Source organism: Neovison vison, chromosome 6 (genome assembly GCF_020171115.1).
Source record: "Neovison vison isolate M4711 chromosome 6, ASM_NN_V1, whole genome shotgun sequence".
Lineage (NCBI taxonomy): Eukaryota > Metazoa > Chordata > Mammalia > Carnivora > Mustelidae > Neogale > Neogale vison.
In genome coordinates this window covers 203885975-203912305 of record NC_058096.1, presented here as the reverse complement: position 1 = coordinate 203912305, position 26331 = coordinate 203885975, and the positions used below count along the sequence as shown (strand labels likewise).

General features: G+C 42.2%; 1 protein-coding gene across 1 annotated transcript in view; it reads right to left on the bottom strand.

The window, feature by feature from the left end:
• Positions 1–21160, bottom strand: part of DCAF1 (DDB1 and CUL4 associated factor 1) — a 78713-nt gene extending 57553 nt beyond the window's left edge. The window contains exons 1-4 of the mRNA XM_044253486.1: positions 21013–21160; positions 9212–9329; positions 3926–4002; positions 1476–1549 (exon numbers count right to left, since the gene is read on the bottom strand). Of these exons, the coding sequence (XP_044109421.1) occupies positions 1476–1549; positions 3926–4002; positions 9212–9321 (261 nt within the window). The 5' untranslated portion in view covers positions 9322–9329; positions 21013–21160. The remainder of the gene's footprint in view (positions 1–1475; positions 1550–3925; positions 4003–9211; positions 9330–21012) is intronic.
• Between the last annotated feature and the right edge of the window lie 5171 nt (positions 21161–26331).

Sequence of the window (26331 nt, the reverse complement as noted above, 5' to 3'; positions counted from 1 at the left end):
GGAGGCCACACAACTCCTGCAGAAGAATCAGAGAAGACTTTAGAAGGGAAGGGATTCTAAGCCAGAATGTAAATGACAAGTAGGAGTAGCCGAGGTGTAGTAGGGACAAGAGGAGCGCCAAAGGGCAAGAACTTAAAATTGAGAGGACAAAGGCCAGAGAGAGACTGGGTTTATACTTCAAACCTAGGAATTTAAAATTTATCTTGAGAGCAATGGGAAACCACTAATGGACTGTAACCAAAAGGGTGCCATCACTTTTTGCATTTTAGAAATTTTTTTCTGGGCTATAGAGTGAATAGGTTAGAGGAGAACAAGACAAGATGATAAATCAGTTAAGAGGCGACTATAATAGCCGAGAGAGATGGCAGTGGCTAAACTAAGGTCTGGCAAAAAGGGCGGAAAGAAGTGGAGGGATTTGTAAAGGTTAATGGAATGGGAATAAGACCTGTAAGTTCACTGAATAAGAGAGCTTGGAAAAATAAAGGATAACTTCTAGCTAGGAAGACAAGGACATCACTACTGAGCTAGAGAATAAGAGAAACAAATAATAGAGCAAACAATTAGACAGTTCAAGGTGACTGTGGAGGATATCCAGGTGGAAATACCTAGAAGGCAGTTGTAAATGATCTGAGGTACAAAAGAGACAACAGTAACTGAGAAATAAATCCAGGAGTTAATATAATATAGACAATAATAATAGCTAATACTTACTGAGCCCTCATCTACCAGGTTCTTTCTGTGTTAAGCACTTTTCACAATTAATTTCAAAGATTATAAAAACATTTTACAGATAAGAACTATCATCCCTGTTTTATAGATAAAGAAAATAAAGCTTGGAGAAAATGAAGGTTGTTAGAGGCTTAAGTTGCCTCAAGATCAATGGAGCTGCATTTAAACCCAAAACATGGACCCCAAAACCTACACTCTTAAGCATCATGCACTCTGGCCTCCAAAAACAAAGCTAACAGCTACAACTTACTGAATAATTATTGTGTTAAAGGAGCTGTGTACACTGGGTGTATTTTCCCCGCTCATTTACTTCTCAACAGCCCAGAGTTAGCGAAGGTATCTTTCTTTCCCTTCACATACCCAATGCACACACCACAGTGTTGATGCAGAATCATGCCTCATATATCACTCTTAGTTTTCTATTCAGAAACTCAAGAAAATGTCTATATTCCCAAACTTAAAATTATTCTTGCCCAGGGATGAGCACAGATGCCTTGTGAGTCCTAGTCAATATTCAACTGAACAAAGTAGGCACCAAAAAGAAAACACCTTGGCTAAAACTAGGACTTTGGTAAGAAAGAAATCCAGGATCCATATCTCACTGAACTAATACCAAACCAAAAAAAATCTACGCAATCTATTCCCAATTCTGTCAAGACCTTAGGAGAAAGTAAACTATTTACATACAATAAAGGTATAGCATCTGCTAATGATAATCTCTGGAGAAAAGTAAGAAGCAAACCTACTGCATTCATGAAATCATCATTCTTGAAGAGTATTCTCAGCAAGTGGCCCAGCATACACTCTGGATCAGCTCGACCTACCAAAAAGAAGAGGGGAGGAACAAACAAGGAATAAGTAAGTCATCCCAGTTAAGCAAGTTAAACCTCTGGAAAGGCACCTGGGTTGTTACAAGTACTATTAAAATGCTACAAAAATAAATGGAAACAAAGAAAAGATTCTTTTGATGAATTAGATTTCATAAGAAACATACTCTAAAATTAAAAGTGACAATATAAAAACTCGAGACACTGCTCTCTAACTTCCCCATCACCCAACACATTGCCTACACAGCAATGCTAAATTAAATAAATGTGCACTAGACCCACCCCAGCATCACTAAGAGTACACAAGATCTAAAAAAGAATCATAAAGGAGACTTAAGAGAAAGAACAACTCTGATTTCCAAGCCAGAATAAGGTAGGAAGCAAAACTTCTTTTGATGGGTGGTCTGGAGGAGGTAAGACTCCAAGTCCAACCTTCCTTTCAACTATAAAGCCAACAATACCAGAGATGCATCCTCAAACCTGGAATGATACCTGAGGTTGTAGGGGCAGGGCTCAGGAGAGGAATTCCACTAAAATCAATCACCAACTCTAAAGATACAGTACCCTTGGACATCTTAACTTTCCAAGTTCCTGGGGAAAGAAAGGCCAGAAACCTAGAATCTACTCAACACACAGCCTACAAGTAAAGGAATTACTTAATGATTGGGACAATTATTGGTTTTTAAAACAGATACCATCTACTTTAATCTTCCTGTAAGTTCATTAGAGTGGCAAATTTAGTCAAGGATACAATTTAGGATGAAGGAAAGATGTGAGCTACTGATTCGAAGTTTCTACCAAGCTGTAATTAATATTCCAAAGTAAATCACAAAAAGAAAAGTTGCAGAATGCTATCATAAAAACTAGATGAGGACCAAAGATAACCTAACTTTCTCTGTTTCTAAATGATGAAACTGACACCCTCATTTTTATTTAAAGAAATTATGCCTAATGGCAAACATCGCTTAACATAAGAGGTAGGGACGGAAAAAAAGACTTTAAATTTCCTGCTGAAAAAGTGTATCATTCTGTTTCTCCCTTTTTCCTTATTACCACTGCATCCCTTCCAAGGCTTTTCCAAGGTCATTAAGCATGATCATCTCTCTTTTAATTCTTTTCATAAACCCATACATTAACCCAATTTCTTATTTCACACATTCGTACTTCTTCATGCTCTGATTGCTTTACTGAAGAATTAAATAGGTGAATAATACTCTAACGTCACAAGTGGGGAAGCCTAGAGCAAGAGCAACAGGTATCCCATAAAAAATTGCACACTCAGTCTGAAATGTCTAGCTTACCTACACTTGAGAACAAAAGTCTAAGACAGAAATTAATCCTGTACCATTCAGGTGGGTATACAATGTTCTTTTTTTTGTAAGTCCCACTCATTCTCATATCGCTCTACATACAGTATCTCTTTTTTCCACAAAGGACCACTTCTGACCTTACACGGAGGAAGTTTATATGCAGCAATGGGCCCACATGTGATTTAAGCTTTGCCCACTGGTACTCCACCTTAGAGACAACATAAAATGGCAAGTCTCAAGTCTCATATAACTCTGTATCATACCAAATTCCATGCCAAAGCAGACTGCATTGTCATGGCTCTAATTAGCCTAAAACAAAGCCAAATTATTATGAGATAGCATACTTTAGCTGCTGAAATACTAAAGTAGACATCAAGAAACCTGTTTGTTATTCAAGGTTCCAAGCATCAATTTCAAGGCACTGAATGCATTTTCAACTACATTTCCTCATTAGTAAAAGGATAATTATCCCTTTTTCTCCTTCAAAGAATCCAAGTTCGTAATGGTTTCAAACTGTTGTTTGAAAGATGAAGACACAAAGGATAATCTCTTTGGGGTTAAAAGTCAGAAAGGCAGGGGTGCCTGGGTGGCTCAGCGGGGTAAAGCCTCTGCCTTCAGCTCAGGTCATGATCCCAGGGTCCTGGGATCAAGCCTCGCATCAGGCTCTCTGCTCAACAGGGAGCCTGCTTCCTCCTCTCTCTCTCTGCCTCCCTCTCTGCCTAGTTGTGATCTCTGTCAAATAAATAAATAAAATCTTAAAAAAAAAGTCAGAAAGGCAGAACATTTTCCCTTTTTAGGTAACATACCAATGGTGTCAGTAAGATATACCTATATAATTTAGATCCTTGAAGTTAGTTACTTCTCTTTGATATGTAAATATTACAAATATTTCCATTTTTCCAGGATTTTTTCTCACTACCTCCACCTTGAGTAATATTTTAACAGTAAGATGATCTTACAACTTAGCAGGGAAGATGCTATTTCAATTGTAAATTTTCCTATAAGCTACTTTCTTTTGTAAGAATATTAGAGCCAGGCTTAAGAGAACACAGGTCTCACCAGGATGTCGGTCATCAAATGGGTCTGGATCTCCCTTACGATATTCTTCAGTTTCTTTTTCAATCAATTCAGACATCCTAGCACAAAGGGAAGACAGGGTCAACTCTAGACAAGCATACAAAAAAATGTACCACCACCTACAAAAGTCAATTCAACAATCAAGGTGTAAAATAAAAGCAGAAAGTTAGAAAAGTTATTTTCCCAATGAACACACAGATCTAAACCATCTCATTAAAGAGTGTCCACTCCCAAATACATTCTTCTCTCCAGTTTCCTGTCCCAAAAGATAGCACTACCATCCCCTCAGGAACCTCGGAGTCATCATTAAAACCTGTTCTCCTCACCCCCACAACAATAATTCCTGTTAGCTCTACCTACAAAGTATTTCCTGACTTCAATCATTTCTTTCAATCTAGACTATTCTTATCCTTGCCCAGAACACCATCAACTGCCTGAACTACCCAGAGTAGCCTTTTCTCCAACTTCTTGCTTCAATGTTTGACACAAAATTCATTATCCAACTTCCAAAAATTTATCACACTAACTTCAATTATACCCAAGTACTACCACGGCTTACACTAACCCAGCTTCTGTCTACATCTCTGACTTCTCTCCATTCTCCCTTCATAAAGCTTCAGGCATATGGCCTTCTCTGCTCTTCGAAGAGTCCAAGTTCATACTAAGTACTATTATTTCAGCCTATAATAGTCTTCCCCCCACCTAACCTCCTACCCCTACCCCAAGCAACCAATTATCTGCTTTCTCTCACCAAAGATTAGTTTTGCCTATTCTAAAATGTCATACAAATGGAATCATATATGCTCTTTTCATAACTGGCCTCTTTAGTTCAGCATATTTTGAGTGATCCATGTTGTTTGTTGCATGTACCAAGTCTTTTTTTATTCACGTTTTTGAAAGAAGAAAAATCACATTATGAATACCCTAAGCAAGAATGACACCTTAACCTATTATATGACAATCAAATGCAAGGCTATTATACTCTCCAACATCTACCATGCTCTGTCCTGACTCAAACTCTCCTATATGTTTTTTGTCCACAAAATCATACTTCCCATGGTGGCTCAGTGGGTTAAGCATCTGCCTTCAGCTCAGATGATGATCTCAGGGTACTGGGATTGAGCCCCGCATTGGGCTCTCTGCTCAGCAGGGAGTCGTCTTCTCCCTCTCATACTCCCCCTGTGCTCTCCCTCTCTCAAATAAATAAATAAAATCTTTAAAAAACAAAAAACAGGGACGCCTGGGTGGCTCAGTTGGTTAAGCAGCTGCCTTCGGCTCAGGTCATGATCCCAGCGTCCTGGGATCGAGTCCCACATCGGGCTCCTTGCTAAGCGTGGAGCCTGCTCTTCCCTCTGCCTCTGCTGCCACTCGGCCTGCCTGTGCTCGCTCACTCTCTCTCTGGCAAATAAATAAATAAAATCTTAAAAAAAAAAAAAAAAGTGATACGTCCTAGTCTTAAAAGCTAAGCTCCCTGCAAAAACTCTTGCCTACTCTGGCATATTTTTCCCCATTAGGCCTCAAAAATATTTCTGCTTGGCGCACCTGGGTGGCTCAGTGGGCTAAGCCTCTGCCTTCGGCTTAGGTCATGATCCCAGAGTCCTGGGATTGAGCCCCGCATCGGGCTCTCTGCTCAGTGGGGAGCCTGCTTCCCCCTCTCTCTGCCTACTGCTCTGCCTGCTGATTTCTCTATCAAATAAATAAATAATTTATTAATAAATAAAAAATATTTTTAAAAAATATATTTCTACTTTTCTATCCTTCCCTTTAAACTCTGAAAATTCACTTTGCCACAAAGAGCTACCACATAAAATATGTTTAAAATTACACATTATAAGATCTACTAATATCTTCTGTTGAAACTAAGTAATGTTCCACAGTGGAAGTTAATGGATTCTGGAGCCAGCTGGCCAGGGTTCAAATCATACTTCTTCTACTATGTGTAACTCTGGTCAAGTTACTTAACCTTTCTATGCCTCATCTGTAAAATAAAGGTAATAGTCCCTATCTTATAGAGCTCCCTTGAGGTTTAAGGTAATACATGTTCTCTGCTTAAAACAAAACCTGACATGTAAGAGCTGGATAAGTATTGCTACAATGAAAACTGAGAATCAAAAACAAATAGAAAAACAATTTAAGGTAGATTTGACTGGGACAGGATAGGAAGGAGCCTTCTGGAGGCAGAACTCAAAAGTTCTTTAACTTGATGTAGTTGATAGTTTTGCAAGTAAAGAACCCAACAAGCAAAGTATTATACAATATATATCTCAATAATATAAAAAAACAAATCACAGAACCTGGGTAATGCTCAAATAGCATGGCCCAAAGCCAGTTCCTTTTCACAGAATCAAGTCAAAGTCTTGATTATAATAAATAACAATATGAATAATAAATAAAAAGTCAAATTTATAAGAAGTCACACATATTTTTCTTGGGAAAACTGCCAAAAAATCATGAAAGTTGCAGCCAATAAAAGAAGAGGCAAGCCTGAAATTCACTGCTTTTCAAAGGATATACCAAAACACTTATACCTGCAGCCAGCGTGGGCGTGGGTAAGGGAGAGACTATAGACATGTGAGAGAATTTTAGGAAATACTCAGTGAACTAACACACCCACAATGTGGATGATAGGAAATGCCCCTTTCTAAAATAAACTATACTTTTAATTCATTTTACTGTCTCTTAACACTTCCTGTCTAACCTTGAATATCTTTTAAAGATCTTGCTCCATGTAACTTTATTTTCCATTCCTACCTTATATTCACCCTCCACTCTGGTGAGGTCCATTTCTTCACTGCCACAAAAACATGTCCCAGTTCCTTCTCCAGTCATTGCTTTTTTTCGGTCACATTTTTCACTTTTCCTAGAAAACCCTGACCCTCTGCTTTTCACCAAAGCTACATTCTACCATCTTTCAAGTCCCTATTCCAAAAACTTTACCACATCCTATAGTCTAAGCTTAGCTTTCCACTATCTGGCTATGTTGTTTTTTGCAAATAGCTCCAAGGATAGCTATCATTTAACAATGTAGCTCTCAGCGATACTTTTAGTGACAAATGAGGAAATTAGTTTCAGGGAAGTATATAACAGTTCCCACAAACAAAAGGTCCTCATATATTTGCTGAGTGAATAAAAGAAACTGACTCATTCAAGTTCTTTTCATTCTCATAACTCATGCAATATTTCAGAATCATACTGCCCAATTTAGCACCTCATTATATACTAATTTATACTATTCTGCATTGTTTCATATCTGTTAGTTGCCTCCCAGATGGTTATCTCCTTGAAGACAGAGCCCCTCTAGTTTAGGCTTTACATTACTAAATACCAAAGCACAGGGACAAAGCTGAGGGTCAAATATGATTATGGATGTGAAATAATCTTGAAAATAAAACACTCTCTTTGGTGTATGTACTCAATAAATATTTTTTCCAATTAAATGAATCTATCATTAATGTTATCATCCCCATTTATAACTCTCTCCTCTCACAGTTATACCAATAATCCACATTTTAACTGCACAATACTTAGGTTCTTTAAACTAATTGTGGCTGCATTCAAGTATCTTGTGATTAGTAGTTCTTAATCTCCAATGACTCTACAAATTAAAATCCACTTTCCACCAGTCAGCAATAATACTGTTCCTAAAAAAAACTGTGCTTTTCACATGCTCCCAATATATTGAGAGCAACAAAGCATTTATCCCCACTTAAACTTTCATAAGGTCATAGTTCTCTTTATTTCTATAGAATACATCATTGCACAAACAAAAGGCTTTTTTCTTTGCTCTATCAAAGATTAAATGTTAAAGATCCTCATGTTCCAGTGACCTCCTCCTTAGAAAAACCATGGGCATCCCTCTTCAGCCTTTATTTTTCACTCTCCGGTTTCACACATCATTCAGTAAAATTATGTTCCATACAGTTACTATGTACCAGGCATGCCCAAGTCACCGTCTGAGGAGACAACAATAAAAAGGTGTAGTACATGTCTTTTAAAAACTTTTAACTTAAAAAACAAAACAAAGAAAAAAAGGCCTTACAATTTAGTGAAGTAACATACGCAAAAAAAAAAAAAATTATAGCACAATGTGGTTAAGAGTTAAAATGGGGGGAATTAAAATTATACCACATTTGATATAAACATTTGCATGTGTATACACACACACACACACACACACACACACACAGGAGAATGACTGGAGTATTAAAAAAGAAATAAAAAGAGTGCCCAAACCTACCTGCGGATGTCAAAGTCAGAGAGTTTTATAGACATGATTCTCAAACTGCTTCTTGAAAGGATGTGAGTTTGCCAGGCAGACAGACACACCAAGGAAAGGCATTTCAGGCCAAAGGAACAGCCAAGTGTAAAGACACATAGACATTAGAAAATATGGTACTTTTCCTTACTGAAGGAGACTAATACTATGAGGCAGAAAAAGGAGGTAGAAGCCAAATCATAAATGGCTTCATAAGCCACTCTAAAAAGTTTACATTTTATTCTGTAGAGAAAACAGAGCCAGAGAAGAAGTATGATCAAAGGTATAACAATCAGATTTGTGTGTCAGAAAGAAGACTCTTTCAGCAAAGAGGCGGATGTATTAGAGGAGGGTAAACTGGAGACGGAGAAAAAATTTACACTGCCTAAGAGGCTAGTCAAAACATGATCAATATCTAATGAAGGAAGTGGGAAGGGGAAATGGGGAAAAAAGAGAAAGCAGAAATCCTCAGGGCATGGGGACTAAACTTTCAGAAGACACTGTACACCAAAGTGGAGAGCACAAAAGCACAAACTGTGAATGAGAAAGGAGGCAGGATGAAGATGGTAAGCTCTACTGTAGACAGAGTATGTATAGGTGTCTGCAAACAGCCAGGTAAAGATGTATACATCAGGCAGCTAAGAAAAGGGTCTGAAATTTTTAAAAAGAGGGATCTGAAGTAGAAATAGTGATCTGAAAGTTAACCTAAGAATAATGTTTTAAATCATGGATAGGAATGAAACTATCTAGGTGGACTATCTAGGGTGAAGAGAAAAAAGAACCATCAACAAAACCCTAAGGGTGAAACACAGACAAGAGAAGAACCTACAAAGGAGAATAAGGACCAACAGCCTGAGAAGAAACGTAGAGTGTCAAGAAGTAGTGAGATAAAGACTAGTTCTGAAAGAAAAAATGGATTCAGAATTTGTAGTCAAGATGAAAATGTTCCCATACTTGCCTCCAATTTGTCCCTTTTTTCAAATGAATTTATAAAAAAACATAATTGTTCCTACCTGGTAAGAATAGGTACCATGTCCTGCCCACTGCCATGCTCCTTTTCCCACTGCTCCAGCAGGGTAGTGAGCTCAGCTTTGGAGTCCACATGCACCGCTACTGTAGTCATGGCTTGGCCTAAGGAATCAAAAATATACAGAAATAGCACATGAACACAGACAAATAAACCTAACATACTTCCTACAAAAACTGAAAAGGGGAGAGAAAAGGGATGAGCAAGCAACAAAAACTTAACTCCCAGACCCTTCATTCAGATAATTTTATTTGTGGTACAATGGGAAACCTAGCATTGGGGCCAGGATACTCTTCAAGTCCTTTCACCCCATCCCAACCTCGGTTTGCTGAACTGTCAAATGAGACAAGCAACTGGATCAAAATTGTGATTCTTACCACTTCTAGGACCAGGAACCCCTCTAAGAAACAGACAAAAAGCTAGGGTCCCTTTATCTCCTCAAAAATGCATACAACTGGGGCATCTGGGTGGCTCAGTGGGTTAAGCATCTGACTCTTGGTTTCAACTCAGGTCATAGTCTCAGGGTCATGGGATCAAGCCCTACATTGGGCTCACTGAGAAATTGGCTTCAGAGTCTCTCTCCCTCTCCCTTTCCTTCTCCCTGTGCCCCTTCCCCTCCCTCTAAAAATAAATCTTTTTTAAAGAAATGCATACACCTACATATCACACACACACCAATCCCTACTCTAGCTCTCTGAGGTCTAAAACTTTGAAGCTATGTTTTTTAACAGGAAAGGTGGCAAAAATCACTCCCAAAATATTTTTCTCTTCTAAATCTTCAGGGGAAAATTCTATGAAAGATAAATAATGTGTCCCTGACAATTCTTTCCTTCTTTTTTTTTTTTTTAATTTATTTGACAGAGATCGTAAGTGGGCAGAGAGGCAGGCAGAGAGGGGAGGAAGCAGGCTTCCCGCTGAGCAGAGAGCCCAATACGGGACTCGATCCCAGGACCCTGAGATCATGACCTGAGCAAAAGGCAGAGGCTTTAACCCACTGAGCCACCCAGGCACCCCCCTCTTTTTTTTTTTTTAAGGAATTTATTTATTTATTTGAGAAGTACCTGGATGGCTCAGTCATTAAGTGTCTGCTTTCGGCTCAGTGCTCACTCTCTCACTCTGTCTCTCTCTGTCAAATAAGTAAATAAAAATTTTTTTAATTATTTATTTAAAAGAGAGAGAGAGAAAGAGCAAGCACAAGAGAGCATAAGCAGGGGGAGCGGTAGAGGGAGAGGGAGAAGCAGGATCCCCACTGAGCAGAGAGTCTAATGCAGGGCTCCATCCCAGGATCCTAGGATCATGATGTGAGCCGAAAGCAGACATTTAACCAACTGAGCCACCCAGGTGCTACAGTCCCTGTCAATTGTTAACAAAAACCCAAGAACTAAAGTGGATATCACTACCAACATGAAAGTTTGGAAGGAGCATTATAATAAGCCCATCTGTCCCTCAGGCTCCCTAACATCTCTCATCGCTGACTTCCTAGGAGCATGAGAGGCTGGAGACAGAGAAGTTGCTAGGTTGAGTGGTCAGCCCAGGGATACAGAACAGGGAGCTGAGACAAGCTTTGCAGGAGCTACATGAGAAAGCTGTATGAAGAAAAGAGGCTTATTTATAAAGGGCTCCAAAAGGGGTAAACGAAACCCAAATGTTTAGATGGTTTACAGATCAACTTCTTTGCCAAAGTAGTCTTAGGATCAACATGTCAGACATTCCATCCAAAATTTGTATTTTCACAGAAATAGCAACAATTCTATAAAAACAGTCTAACACTAAAAAGAGGTTACTGACTGATCGAGGATTATTATTGACTCTTCTAAAGATACCTACCATAAGACCAAAGGAAATACTTGTGGAAGATACCATCAACTCTCTAAAATGTAAACATCTGGGCGCCTGGGTGGTTCAGTAGGTTAAGGCCTCTGCTTTCGGCTCAGGTCATGATCCCAGGGTCCTGGGATCGAGTCCCACATCGGGCTCTCTGCTCAGCAGGGAGCCTGCCTCCCTCTCTCTCTCTGCCTGCCTCTCTACTTGTGATCTCTCCCTGTCAAATAAATAAATAAAATCTTTAAAAAAATAAAAAAATATAATGTAAACATCTGTATTTTAATAAAGTAGAGGCAATACTAATAGTGAATAGTGATTCATGTCACCAAAGGAGAACAAATTTTTCAAAAAAAATTTTTTTAATTTAAAGCTTTTTTTTTCCCCCTAAAGATTTATTTATTTATTTATTTGACAGACAGAGATCACAAGTAAGCAGAGAGGCAGGCAGAGAGCGAGAAGGGGAAGCAGAGAGCCCAATGCGGAGAGCAGAGAGCTCTGTGGAGCAGAGAGCCCAATGCGGGGCTCGATCCCAGGACCCTGGGATCATGACCTGAGCCAAACCCAGAGGTTTTAGCCCACTGAGCCACCCAGGCACCCCTAAAGTCTACTTTTCTACAGAGAAGAATCCACATTTTCAGTCTTTATAGCCAGAGTCACAAAAAGGAAATGTTGCAGGTGTGACTAATACGGACCTCTGACTTTAACTTAAAAACCCAGGCTGGGGACGCCTGGGTGGCTCAGTTGGTTAAGCAGCTGCCTTCGGCTCAGGTCATGATCCCAGGGTCCTGGGATCGAGTCCCACATCGGGCTCCTTGCTCGGCGGGGAGCCTGCTTCCTCCCTCTGCCTCTGCCTGCCTCTTTGTCTGCCTGTGCTCGCTCACTCTCTCTCCCTCTGTCTCTGACAAATAAATAAATAAAATCTTTAAAAAAAAAAAAAAAAAAACCCCAGGCTGTATTTTTTACTGCAACTGACTATGCATTTTTTAAAATAACCTTATTTGGAATAATTTTAGATTTACAAAAAAAGCTGCAAAGATAATGGAAAGAATTCACATATACCCCTCACCCAGTTCAGTTTCCCCTAATGCCACCATATTATTTTAAAGTGGAATAATGTCAAAATTAAGAATCCCAACATTGATATAGTAATTAACTAAACTCAACTTGATTTAGATTTCAGCAGTTTTTCCATTCACGTCCTTTTTCTGTTCCAAGATCTCATCGAGGATACTACACTACATTTAGATGTCATGTCTCCCTCACGTACTCTGGTCTATGAGTTTTTGAGTTATTCCTTGTTTTTCATGACCTTCACAATCTTGAGGAATACGGGGGGGGGCGGGGAGTGGGGGCATTTTATGATAAAGATCTAGAAACCATGCAAAGCAGTTAACAGCAAAATTAAGCTCCAAAGACACATCCTGAAAGTGTAAGAGAGAGATGGCTTTACTGGTGAACTCTAATGTTTAAAGAAAATTAACATCAATCTCAAATTCTTCCACAAAATAGAAGGACACTTCCTAATCTACTCCACGAAGCCAGCATTACCCTGATGCCTAAGCCAAATAAAGCTGTCACAAGAAAACTACAAATATTTTTTATCAATACAGATGCAAAAATCTCAACAAAATGGTAGCAAGCTGAATACAGTAGCACATTAACAGAAATATGTATCATGACCAAGTGGGATTTATCCTAGAAATGCAAAGGTGGTTTGACATACAAAAATCAACTAATGAGGGTGCCTGGGTGGCTCAGTGGGTTAAGTGTCTGCCTTCAGCTCACGTTATGATCTCAGGGTCCTGGGATCAGGCAGCATCAGGCTCTCTGCTCAGCCGGGAGCCTGCTTTCCCCTCTCTCTCTGCCTGCTGCTCTGCCTACCTGTGATCTCTTTCTCTCTCTCTCTCTGTCAAATAAATAAATAAATAAAATCTTTTTTAAAAATCAACTAATGTAATATAATAGGATGAAGGAAAAAAATACATGTTCATCTGACTGATACAGATAAAGCATTTGATAAAATACATTACCCCTTTGCGGGGGGGACACTCAAACTGGGAATAGAACTTCCTCAATGTGGTAGAGGGAAAAAAAAAAAAAAACCCACAGCTAACATTATACTCAATGGTGAGACTGAAAGCTTTCTCTCCCAAAATCACAAAAAAGACAAGGGTACCTGCTTTCACACTTGTATTAAACATTGTACTAGAGTTCTAGCCATAGGAATCAGGCAAGAAAAAGGAAGAAAGGGGCACCTGGGTGGCTCAGTGGGTTAAGCCGCTGCCTTCGGCTCAGGTCGTGATCCCAGGGTCCTGGGATCGAGCCCCACATCGGGCTCTCTGCTCAGCGGGGAGCCTGCTTCCCCCTCTCTCTCTGCCTGCCTCTCTGCCTGCTTGTGATCTCTGTCTATCAAATAAATAAATAAAATCTTTAAAAAAAAAAAAAGAAAGAAAGAAAAAGGAAGAAAAGGCATCCAAGTTGGAAAAGAAGTAAAATTAACCTTATTTACACGTGCATGATTCTATACAGAGAGAAACTGCAAAAAAAAAAAAAAAAAAACCTATTACTGCTAATTAAGAAATTTTAGCAAAATTACAGACTACAGATCAACACACTATATACCAGCAATGAACACTCCAATTGCGAAATTAAAGAAACAATTTTATTGGGGCAGCTGGCTCACTCAGAAGAGCATGCAACTCTTGATCTCAGGGTTGTGAATTTGAACCCCACACTGAATGTAGAGATTACTAAAAAATAATAATAATAATAATAATAATAATAAAATAAATTTTAAAAAAGAAAACAATATCATTTATAATAGCACCAAAAATAATAAAATATTAAGAAATAAATTTAACCCCAAAAGCACAAGACTTACATACACTGAAAACTACAATACACTGCTGGGAAAAAATAGAGAAAAACTAAATAAATATATGGAAAGACATCCTATGTTCATGGATTAGAAGACTTAATATTGTTAAAATGTCAATACTCTCTAAAGTTGTCAATAGTCAATGCAATCCCTATCAAAATCTTAATGACATTTTTTTGCAAAAGTGAAAACCAAAACTATCTTCTTTAAAAAGAACAAACTTGGGGGCGCCTGGGTGGCTCAGTGGGTTAAGCCACTGCCTTCGGCTCAGGTCATGATCTCTGGGTCCTGGGATCGAGTCCCACATCAGGCTCTCTGCTCAGCAGGGAGCCTGCTTCCCTCTCTCTCTCTGCCTGCCTCTCCATCTACTTGTGATTTCTCTCTGTCAAATAAATAAATAAAATCTTTAAAAAAAAAAAAAAAAAGAACAAAGTTGAAGAATTCACACTTCTGATTCCAAAATTTAGTACAAGGCTACAGTGATTAAAACACTATGGTATGGGTGTTAGGAGAGAAGACACATACACCACGGCAAAAGAACTCTTTGAGTGAAGAAATAAAAATCTCACATTTACGGCCAACTAATTTTCAGTAAGTGTGCCAGAACATTCAATAGGGAAAGAATTTACTGAAAGACCAGTAGACTGTTAGTAGAAAGTCTAATGGTATTTCAACAAATTGTGCTGAGAAAACTGGATATACACATGCAAAAGAATAAAGTTGAATCCTTGACTCACACCACATTAAAAAAATTAGTTCAAAATGAATCAAAGACCTAAATGCAGACGCTTAAACTATAAAATTCTTAGAGGTAAACATAGGGGTAAATCTTCATGACCCTGAAACTGGCAAAAGATTTTTACTTGTGACACCAAAAGAATAAGCAACAAATCAACAAACAAGATAAATTGGACTTCAACCTTTAAAACTTTTGTGCATCAAACGACATTATCAAGAAAATGAAAAGACAAACCATGAAATGGGAGGAAGTATTCGCAAATCATATATCTGATAAGGATTCTGGATAGGATATATAAAGAACTCCTACAATTCCATAACAACAACGACAACAACAACAAACCTCATTTTAAAATAGGAAGACGGGCACCTGGGTGGCTCAGCGGGTTAAGCCTCTGCCTTCGGCTCAGGTCATGATCCCAGGGATCGCATCCCGGATCAGGTTCCCTACTCAGAGAAGAATCAGCTTCTCCCTCTGCCCCTCCCTACAGCTAGTGTTCACTCATGTGTGCGCACTCTCTCTTGCAATAATTAATCAATCAATCAATCAATTAACTAAAATAGGCAGAGATCCTGAATGGGCACTTCTCCAAAGATACACGAATGGCTAACAAGTACATGAAAATATGCTCAACATCATAAGCCACCAGAGAAATGAAAATCAAAACCACAATGAGATACCACTGACACCTACTAGAATGACTATAACCAAAAACACAGAAAATAACAAGCACAGGCAGGATGTGGAGAAACTGGAATGCACACTACTGATGGGAACATAAAATGGCACAACTATGGAAACAGTCTGGCCCCTTCTCAAAAAGTTTTAAGAGGGCGCCTGGGTGGCTCAGTGGGTTAAGCCGCTGCCTTCGGCTCATGTCATGATCTCAGGGTCCTGGGATCGAGTCCCGCATCGGGCTCTCTGCTAGCAGGGAGCCTGCTTCCCTCTCTCTCTCTCTCTGCCTACCTCTCCATCTACTTGTGATTTCTCTCTGTCAAATAAATAAATAAAAAATCTTAAAAAAAAAAAAAGTTTTAAGAAAAAATTAAATATAGAATTACCATATAACCCAGCAATTCCATATCAAGATATATATATCCAAAAGAATTGAAAACAGACATTCAAAGAAATATTTACACACAAATGTTCAAAGTAGCATATTTGCAATAGCCAAAAGATGGAAACAACTACCAAAAGATGTTCATCAAAGGATGAATGCATATTGGGACGCCTGGGTGGCTCAGTTGGTTGGACGACTGCCTTCGGCTCAGGGCATGATCCTGGAGTCCCGGGATCGAGTCCCATATCAGGCTCCCAGCTCCATGGGGAGTCTGCTTCGCTCTCTGACCTTCTCCTCGCTCATGCTCTCTCTCACTGTCTCTCTCTCAAATAAATAAATTAAAAAAAAAAAAATCTTTAAAAAAAAAAAAAAAGGATGAATGCATAAACAAAACAGTTACATTCATACAATGCCCTATTATTCAGCCATAGTAAGAAATGAAGTACTGATACATGTTAACACTAATGAAAACTTAAAATATGCTAAGTGAAAGCAGGCAGGCCCAAAAGGTTATGTATTGTAGGATTCTACTTATGTGAAACATCCAGAATAAGTAAATCCATCAGAAAGTTGGTTCCTGGTTGCCCGGGGCTTGGGAAAGGGGAAGATATGGAGTGATGGAAATGGGGTGATGAAAATGTCTTGAAACTGAAAGAGGTAACAGTTGCACATCATTAGTCTACTAAATGCCACTGAACTGAACATTTTAAAATGGTTAGTGGTCAATTTATGGTATACGAATTTTACCACAAATTTCTTTAAAGATTTTATTTATTTATTTGACATAGAGCGAGAGACAGTGAGAGAGGGAACACAACCAGAAGGAGCAGGAGAGGGAGAAGCAGGCTGCCGCCAAGCAGGGAGCCCAATGTGGGGCTCGATCCCAGGACCCTGGGATCATGACCTGAGCTGAAGGCAGACGCCCAACCACTGAGCCACCCAGGCACCCCACCACAATTTTTTTTTTTTTAAGTGGAGAAAAACAAGGGCACCGAGGTGGCTCAGTCAGCTAAGCATCCAACTCTTGATCTCAGCTCAGGTCTTGATCTCAGGGTTGTGAGTTCAAGCCCCACACTGGGGTCCATGTGCAGCACAGAGCCTACTTTAAAAAGCTAAAAATAAAAAAATAAAATAAAATAAAAGGGTGCCTGGGTGGCTCAGTTGGGTATCTGCCTTCTGCTCAGGTCACCATCCCAGGGTCCTGGGATTGAGCCCCACATCAGACTCCCTTCTCAGTGGGGAGTCTACTTCTCCCTCTACTGCTCCCCCTGCTTGTGCTTGCTCTTTCCCTGTTGAATAAAAAAATAAAATCTTTTAAAAAATAAAAATATAAAGTGTAAAAAAGAGGAGGATGGGACGCCTGGGTGGCTCAGTCAGTTAAGCCGCTGCCTTGTGCTCAGGTCATGATCCCAGGGCCCTGGGATAGAGTCCCACATCAGACTCCTTGCTCGTCAGGGAGCCTGCTTCTCTCTCTGTCTCTGCCAGCTTGAACGCGCATGCATGCGCTTTCTCTCTCTCTCTCATAAGTAAATAAATAATCTTTAAAAAAAAAAAAAGGAAGATCAGGAGGAAATGCCTCTTGGGACAACTTAAGTGATCAACATAGTAGGGCACATAACGCTGAAGTTAAAGGAAAATATTAGGTTTAATAAAGGTCAACTCAAGAGCATTTATTTTTTTTAAATTATATTATCCCTTATCTTTTTTTTTTTAAGATTTTATTTATTTGACAGAGAGAAATCACAAGTAGATGGAGAGGCAGGCAGAGAGAGAGAGAGGGAAGCAGGCTCCCTGCTGAGCAGAGAGCCCGATGCAGGACTCGATCCCAGGACCCTGAGATCATGACCTGAGCCGAAGGCAGCGGCTTAACCCACTGAGCCACCCAGGCGCCCTCAAGAGCATTTAAATAATAGAATTTTAGAGTTCAATTTAGAAACATATTCTTTTGGCATCATTTTCAAAACCTGCAACGAGGGCACCTGGGTGGCTCAGTTGGTTAAGCAACTGCCTTCAGCTCAGGTCATGATCCTGGAGTCCCGGGATCGAGTCCCGCATCAGGCTCCTAGCTCCACGGGGAGTGTGCTTCTCCCTCTGATCTTCTCCCCTCTCATGCTCTCTCTCTCTCAAATAAATAAATAAAATCTTTAAAAAAATTAAAACAAAAAATCAAAACCTGCAATGAATTACACTTAAGAATAATTATAACTTTGGGAATGATCACTTGCCCAGGAAAAATATAAACTCAGACTAAAATAATATCAATGATAATTCATTTCATTATCAATCAAAGACAATTTATATAAAATGTTAAAGGTTCAGTCATCCCTGCACATTGAACAGTGAAAGTACACTACTCAATTCACCATGTTTTAAAGTGAGCTCTTTAAGTGGTACACGGAGGGCGCCTGGGTGGCTCAGTGGGTTAAGCCGCGGCCTTCGGCTCAGGCCATGATCTCAGGGTCCTGGGATCGAGTCCCACATCGGGCTCTCTGCTCAGCGGGGAGCCTGCTTCCCTCTCTCTCTCTCTCTGCCTGCCTCTCCATCTACTTGTGATTTCTCTCTGTCAAATAAATAAATAAAATCTTTAAAAAAAAAAAATAAGTGGTACACAGAATTTGGCCTATCCAGTAATGACACAATAGTTACCAATTACTGAATATTAATATGGGACAGATTTTGGCTAATTTTTTATGCTACTCTGAATTTTCACAACCACCATGCCATTTTTTGCAGATGACAGAATGGGCTGAGAGAAGTCCCAAAGACCAATCAACTGGTACTTTAGAAAAGGGTTTCAAGCATTCATATGCCAACTCTGCAAATGGTAATACTGTGAGATCGGGATCAAGTTATTTAACTTCTCCAAATCTCAACTGCCTTATCAGTAAAAAGGAAATGGCTATTGTGAAGGTTGCCAGGGTTAAATGCAATGAAATAATATAAAGCCCTACAAAAAATATGTGGAATGTCTTTATCCTAAAGATTGCCTGCCAATATGTTAGGGTGTGTGTATGCAAGTGATTTCCAATGATTCCACAAAATAAGAAATACCACACCTATAGAGAAAATATAACAAAGTATCAATAATCATCAAATCTGGATGGATGAACAAGTGTTCATTTCACTATTCTTTCAACTGTTTGAAAATTTCCATAATTAAGAAGTTGAAAAAATTAAGATGCATTTTCTTGCTAATTTGAACCAGCTCTTAAATATATGTCAAATGAGAAAAGCCAAACGTGTGTGTTGGCACATGCATGCACCTGTCCCTGGAATAAAATAACTCTGGAAGAACACACAGGAAACATAATACCTATTACTTTTGCAAAGGTAACAGCTTTCTGAGGGGTAATGGTAGGATAAAGATTTTCCAAGACAGGTTATTAACCCAGCACTATCATTTTTCTGCTATTTTTTGTAAACTTTTGTAACTTTATTTTTTTTTATTTTTTTTTAAGATTTATTTATTTATTTGTGAGAGAGAAAGCGAGCGAGAGCGAGCACAGGCAGAGAGTGGCAGGCAGAGTCAGAGGGAGAAGCAGGCTCCCTGCAGAGCAAGGAGCCCGATGTGGGACTCGATCCCAGGACCCTGGGATCATGACCTGAGCTGAAGGCAGCTGCTTAACCAACTGAGCCACCCAGGCATCCCTAAACTTTTGTAACTTTAAATCATAAAGTCTGTACTCCCCAAATACATAATACTTAATGGCCTATTCAGCATAAACTACGCCAAAGCCTAAAATGAAGTCCACGTTAAGGACAGACCTCATAAGGTTAAAATCATGAAACAGATGTCTGAAAGCATTCTTCTTTATTAAAAAAAAAAAAAAAAAAAAAGCGGGGGAGGGGGTGAGAAATCCAAGTTTGGAACTTCAAGTAAAACTTACCCAATAATTAATATGACATATAAAATCACATATAACAATTTTTTATTAGTGTCCGTGACAATAACAAAATAATAATAATAATAATACTGATATAAACCCAATTTCATTCACTTCAAACCATGTTGTGGTTCATTCTACCAGATTCCTCCCCTATTAAGTTTAATAACTGTACAACAGGTAGAACAGTAAAACACTGTGCTCAACTACTCAAGAGATTTCGAGGACTTCCTTTATAGTCTCCACTTTCTGTATCTATTAACAACCAAAATACATTACGACTCGAAAATAGATAATACTGTTAGATACCGAAATCTTGACAGCATCACGCAAAAATATACCAAATCAATTCCTAAAGCGTCTACATATACAAGCTTATATAAACCTTAAAGGTAAACTCCAGTACACAGGAAAAAGAAAATTACAGGAAGACACTGCCAATGAACCCCTCACTCTGTACATTAACAAAGCGTGTTGAACAGGAAGATGATGCTAATAATTAAACGTGTATAGTAATTAAAAGGCTTCGCAGAAAAGGCAGAGTAAAGAAAAACTGAGGACAATATGACGTATGTAAAGACGATTCATTTTGGACTCAAAAACAACCATTACACACTCCAAAATTATTCATCAACAAATGCGAAACCCAAGCGCTAACACTTGTGTAAGAGGAAGTGAGACGGAAACCGTCTAGGAAGAGAAGAGTTAAGCAAATGCTTGTCACCCCAGATGAAAACGACTATAATCCCCGGAAATAGGCTCCCGGGAAGCTTGGCGGGCACTCTGAGGTTTGGTTCCACGCTGCAAGATCCACACACCTCTCTCTCCACCCCTCCCTTCCACCGGGGGGGGGGTGGGAGGAGTGCCCGGAAAGCTCCGCCCCCCTCGCCCGGTCAGAAAGCCGGACGGGTGCAAAGGGAGGTGGCACGAGGCCGAGGGAGGGGAGAGCCCGCCCAGGTGACTGGAGCTGGAGGCGGAGACACAGCCCGGGAAGGGGGCCGCCGTACGGCAGAGAAGATGGAGCCCCCCAGCCCGTACGGAACGGAAAATGGAAAGAGTGGGAGGAGAAAGGTTGACGAGGGGAATGAGAAGCATCTCTCCTCCAGGCAGGGGCAAGCACACCCGTGCCCCCCAATCCGGGCGGAAGAGTTACTCTCGGGAAGCTTCTTTTGCGGACTGGGAGACCGTGGAGGCCCCGCCCCCGAACCAAGAATCTGGAGAAGGAAAAGTCCTGTCAGGCCCCGTACCCAGCCTCCCCACCGGCCCGGCCCGCCCCCTCCCCGCCGGCGGCCCAGGCAGGTGCCGCCCCTCCCCCAGTCCGGCGCCCACTCTCCCGCCCGGCCACACGCCCTGTCCTCTCTTGGCCTTCCCAGAGAGCCGTCTGTCTCCTTCCCCCACTCACCTTCCCGGGCGGCTCCGCCGCTCCCCCCTGACCCCGCCAGCGGCCACAGTTCACACACACCGCCTCAGGTCCCGCACTCACTCTCCCTCACTCACACACAGCGCGACCACAGATGCAGAGCGGCCCACATATTATGCGTCACTCGCGTGCTACGTGCCCCGCGCGCGAGCGCGCGCGCACCCCGACTTGGCGCGAGGCTCGGGGCAGTGGGCGGAAGGAGAAATCGAAGAGCCCCGGGGCCTCCTGGGAAATGAAGTTCGGCTTGTAGGGGAGGGGCCTACCAGTCTACATTGGTGCTTGTGTACTAGCTCTCCGCGCATTGACTTCTGGGCTTTATAGTTTTTCCGTATAGATTCGAACTGCTGTGTACTCACTGGCACCTTCGGCAGGCGGAAGCGAATAGGGGCGCACCCGATCCATCCAAGTCAGCGCTACAGCCACTTCACACCTTCTCAGTACCTTATTCAGCTCTCTGTGACAGGGGTGAGCCTCTGTTCTATTCTGTCATTTGCCCCCATTATACCTAGAGTATACCAGTATTTCGGAAAATATCTCCCACAAGCATATTAGAAATCACAACATTCATTAAAGAGAAGACACTGCTTTTCCTTTGTCTTTATGTTCAAGGGCTAACCTGAAGGATCAATAAATATTTATCCTAGGTCTCATGTGGGGCAGAGAAAAGGGAAAAAACTAAAAGACCATAGATTAAGGCAGGGCTCAGAGGTCATCTAAATTAAGTCCTTTATTTTGCAGCTGGGAAAAGGAAGACCAATGACTTGCCTAACATCCCACAACCAAGTAGCAGTGGAACCAGAACGACTCCTGACTCTGACTCAGGGATCTCTTTTTACAGACATGAAAAATAAATGTGACTCTGCAGCCGACAGAATCTCTACCTGACAAGATCCTACCCAGCCTTTCTTTCTCTGGTAGTACTGAGCAAGTTTCTATGCATTGCTATGGAGTCCTTACAAACAACATTTTCACAGGGGTGGGAACACAGGACACAGCAAACCTGCTGCTGTGCTCAGGTTCCGCAACTGGTAAGAAGCTATTAGAGCCTGGATGTGGGTCTCCTGATTCCATTCCTCTCTTTCCAGAAAAGAGACCTCCCTCCTCATTTGTGTGTGTAACTTGGAGTAGCTGCTCAGGCACAAAATTCTAGAATGTGAGGTGACAGTGCCACAGACCTGTCACCTCTCTGCAACCCCTTCACCTGCCATGACACACAGCTCACTTCTCTGTGCTTCTGGAACTTTGCCTGTATTAGTAATGGGTACTACCATTTCCTTTGAATTTACAGCAGGCTCGACTCTAAGCCAAGAGTTTAACCCAAACTTTTTCATACAACCTTCACAACCACCACAGGGTAGATATGGGTAGCCACCCCTACACATGAGAAATCTGAGCTCAGAGAGGGGACCCAACGAACAGGGCCCAGGTTTGTGGACCCAGAGACTGCATTCACAACTGCCTACACCTATCCTCCAGCACTCTTTCAGCTGACTTTCCTGCAATGCCTTCCTGAGCCATGAACCCAAAATGCATGAAGTTGGAACATTTAAGCCTCAGATACCCTCCCTCCTTCTATGGTCTAGCTAGCACAGCAGTGATTTCCCTACCGACTGGGATCCTGAAACCGCTCCTGTGTGAACCCAGGGTCCTGCTCACCAGCTCCTGGCGCAGCCTCACTCTGCCACCAGATGGCACTGCTCCCCTTCAGAAACCCAGGCTGCGGCCCTGGGTCAGTGATGGGATTGAAGAGCAACACAGAGGAGCTTTGGAGAAGAGGGAGGCTGGGGAAGCAGAACAGGAGCTATACAGGGCCTCTAGAGCTGTTCTCTCCAGAATCTTTGCTCCATAATGCCTGCAGCCTCCTTACCCCTGCCAACACACACACACACACACACACACACAGCCACACAACTGTTAGCACACCCAGTCTGCCACTCTGAGAAATGTAAGGGACAGCACCCTGGTTTCCAGGCACCATACACATTCCAAGCATGTGCACTGACACATTCCACAGGACAGGAACATGTGCCCGATACACAGACATGCACACCTATGCATTGACACCAGTCCTCACAGACAACACTTTCACATCTTAGTACCTACAAGCACAAACCCAGACACCTGGCTCGCTCTGACACATCGCTCCTGAATCACTGGAAAGAGATTCCTTGGCCTCTTTGGGATATCTCTGGATTGTCTCCCCCTGCTCTGCCTGTGTCCAGCCCCTCCCTGTGGAGTGCCTCAGAAAGCAGCAGCCACCATCCTGAAGGGCACTAAGTCACGCTTACAGGGCTGCCTGATGGCAGAGAAAGAGAGAGAGCTGCCCATCCCTGGCCCCAACACTAAGGGCTACATACTTGTATATGCTCCACCTGCCCTCACTCCTAAGCATTCCCATGCACTGGAGTACGAAAATCAATAGCATCAAGTCTTCTGGGCCTCAGGATGCTCCACCCTGGTCTACCACCCCTTCTCTGCAGTCACCTACTTTCAGGCCCACTGAACCCAGGTGTTCTCACCAGCCCACCCCCACCTTGGTGACACACAGTTCCTGTGCCTCCTCCTACAACTTCTTGGAGCCAGAAAACAAAGCCAGCAATCCCACATCCACCCCTGCTTCACTGTTGGCTGAACAAGACTGCTCCTGCAAGTGTCCAAGGGTCCCAGGAGCCAGCATGGAGAGGCTTAGGGCTATGACGACGCTCTGGGGACCCTCCCCCAGCTGGACAAAGAGGGAATTCCAAGTCATTCACTTGGTGCCCTCCCCTTGCCTGGGAACCCTGGCAGCCACCTAGAAAAGTGAACACTGCCCCACTGCCCATGCGGTGTGCACAAAAGCCACTGTGTGACAGCATCCACATCCACCACCCTCACCTTGCAGAGGGAGAAACTGGGGCTCTACAAAGACAAGTTCAAACCCACCTTGTCCGGTGGCCACAGCAGCAGCTATCTCTAGAACCCAGTCCCTGCCTCCTATTCCCACAAGTACAACTTCATAGAGGGCCCTGAGACTCAGACGCAAAGTGAAGCAGGAATCCTTCCCAGAGACCCACCCCACCTCCTCCTCACCAGGGTTCCAGCAAGACTGCGGAACCTCCAGAAAAGCCCCGTGCAATCTTTATAACATACTTGAATTTTTTTTAAATACAGTTTATCTGAAATTTATCTGAAAGAGAACTGATCATCTTATATTTTATCTGGCAACCCCCCTGCAGAATCACTGCTCAGCCACGAACCCCAAGGACTCCCCACCAGTGGCCCCTAGAGCCTCTCTTAAATCAACTGCAAAATAGAAGGACATCAGAACAGCTGTCTCCCAGTGGGTCTCATTAAAGATTAGACAGTCCAAGCAGTCAAGGCTCCTTTAGCCACAAGCTGATGATGTTAGTGATATCAGGTTCAAATTCTTCCCTTCCACCCTTCTCTCTTTAACCCTATCACCTATGGTCAGGAATGAGAACACAGTTTTTCCTCTTTACTGGAAAGAGCTTGCAGAAGGAGATGGGTCAGCAGTTGGGTCCAGCTTTGAAGAAAACAGACCTGAATCCTAATACTGGTGCTCCCCTTTACCAACTGTGGGACCATAGCCTAAACCTTCACCTCTTCAATGTCAGTTTTTCCTTGACTGGAAGGTGGGAATAAGATCTTCTTTCTAACATTGAGTAGTAAATGGAGAATGCATGTGGCCCGGCACACAGTAAATGCTAGGGAAGGGATGACTACTCCTATCTCGATTATTCTTGATCTAATGCTGTCCCCATTGGCAATTCTTTGGCTGGTTTCTCTCTGCCCCCTAGGACTGCCTGCTGAAAGAGCTTAGGTTTTCCTCATGTAAATGAGAAATCAGCTCCCCACCAGAAAAATTCTAAGGAATATTTTCGGAAGCTCTGGGAAGTAGAGGAGCAACCAACCTGGGAGATTACCTGTCCATTCTGTGTCCCAGCCCAGAACAGAAAATTACATGGATCAGAGGGTGGCTTAAGAAGATCTCCTCCTAGGGGCACCTGGGTGGCTCAGTGGGTTAAGCCTCTGCCTTCAGCTCAGGTCATGATCTCAGGGTCCTGGGATCAAGCCCCGCATCGGGCTCTCTGCTCAGCGGGAAGTCTGCTTCCCCCTCTGCCTGCCTCTCTGCCTACTTGATCTCTCCCTGTCAAATAAATAAATAAAATCTTAAAAAAAAAAAAAAGATCTCCTCCTAGGCCTCTTCATGCCTCCAAGGGCTACCACTGATAAAGGGTGAAGATAGTGGACCAAGGAGCCCCTTAGATGTGAAGCCAGACATGTCACCCTCCCCAAACCAGCCTGTCCACACTGCCTCCCTGTTGAGACAAAGCCTGAATCTGGAACCCTTGGCCAGAACACTCTTGCTTCTTTACCCTGCATCCTCTTGCAGGATGGTGATGTCACAATCAAGGTAGAGGGCAGAAGGGGTGACCAGAGATGATAAACCCTGGGCTACCTTCACAAGGAACCCACCTAGCACAAACAAGGGCTATAGCATGAAGAGGGTCAACTTCTGGGGCGCCTGGGTGGCTCAGTGGGTTAAGCCTCTGCCTTCAGCTCGGGTCATGATCTCAGGGTCCTGGGATCGAGCCCCGTATCGGGCTCTTTGCTCAGCGGGGAGTCTGCTTCCCCCTCTCTCTCTGCCTGCTGCTCTGCCTACTTGTGATCTCTCTCTCTCTGTGTCAAATAAATAAATAAAAATCTTTAAAAAAAAAAAAAAAAAAAAAAAAGAGGGTCAACTTCTGCCCACCAGTTTCCCCCCAGGAGTTGTTGGATGCCTCAGCCCAGTTGCCAGTCAACATCCCTGCTGACTCCTGGGGCCTGCCCTTTCCAGAGGCTATGCTCCAGGGTAGAGGTTGGGGAACAGGTGCAAGGAAGATAAAGAGAAAACACCCCAACCTCTTTTGCCTCAGGCTCCTGGAATCATAAATTCTTCCAGGAGAAAGAATGGTGGAGTCAGCACTGGAGAGAAAAGACCTTGGATTTTTGGCAATACCTGCTTGTGGCTACGAGACCTTTCTGTGGAATTCAGGGCTCTCAGTCCTGACTCGTTTGAAGGTACACTGGAGACTGCTGGGGCAGACCCTGATGAAGGCTACGGGTCACATAAAGCTTCCATCAGTTCTTTCACTTTGAGAAGCCTGGAGAAGAATGGCTTTGTCTAATGAGAGGAGGCTGGTCTGACTTCCAATTCAGAGGCCAGAGGCCCACCACTACCACCTGAAGTAGCCACCAGCTTCTGGCCCTCCCTAAAACTTGCTGCAGTGGGCCTGGACCTCTGAAAAATATTGCCAGTGT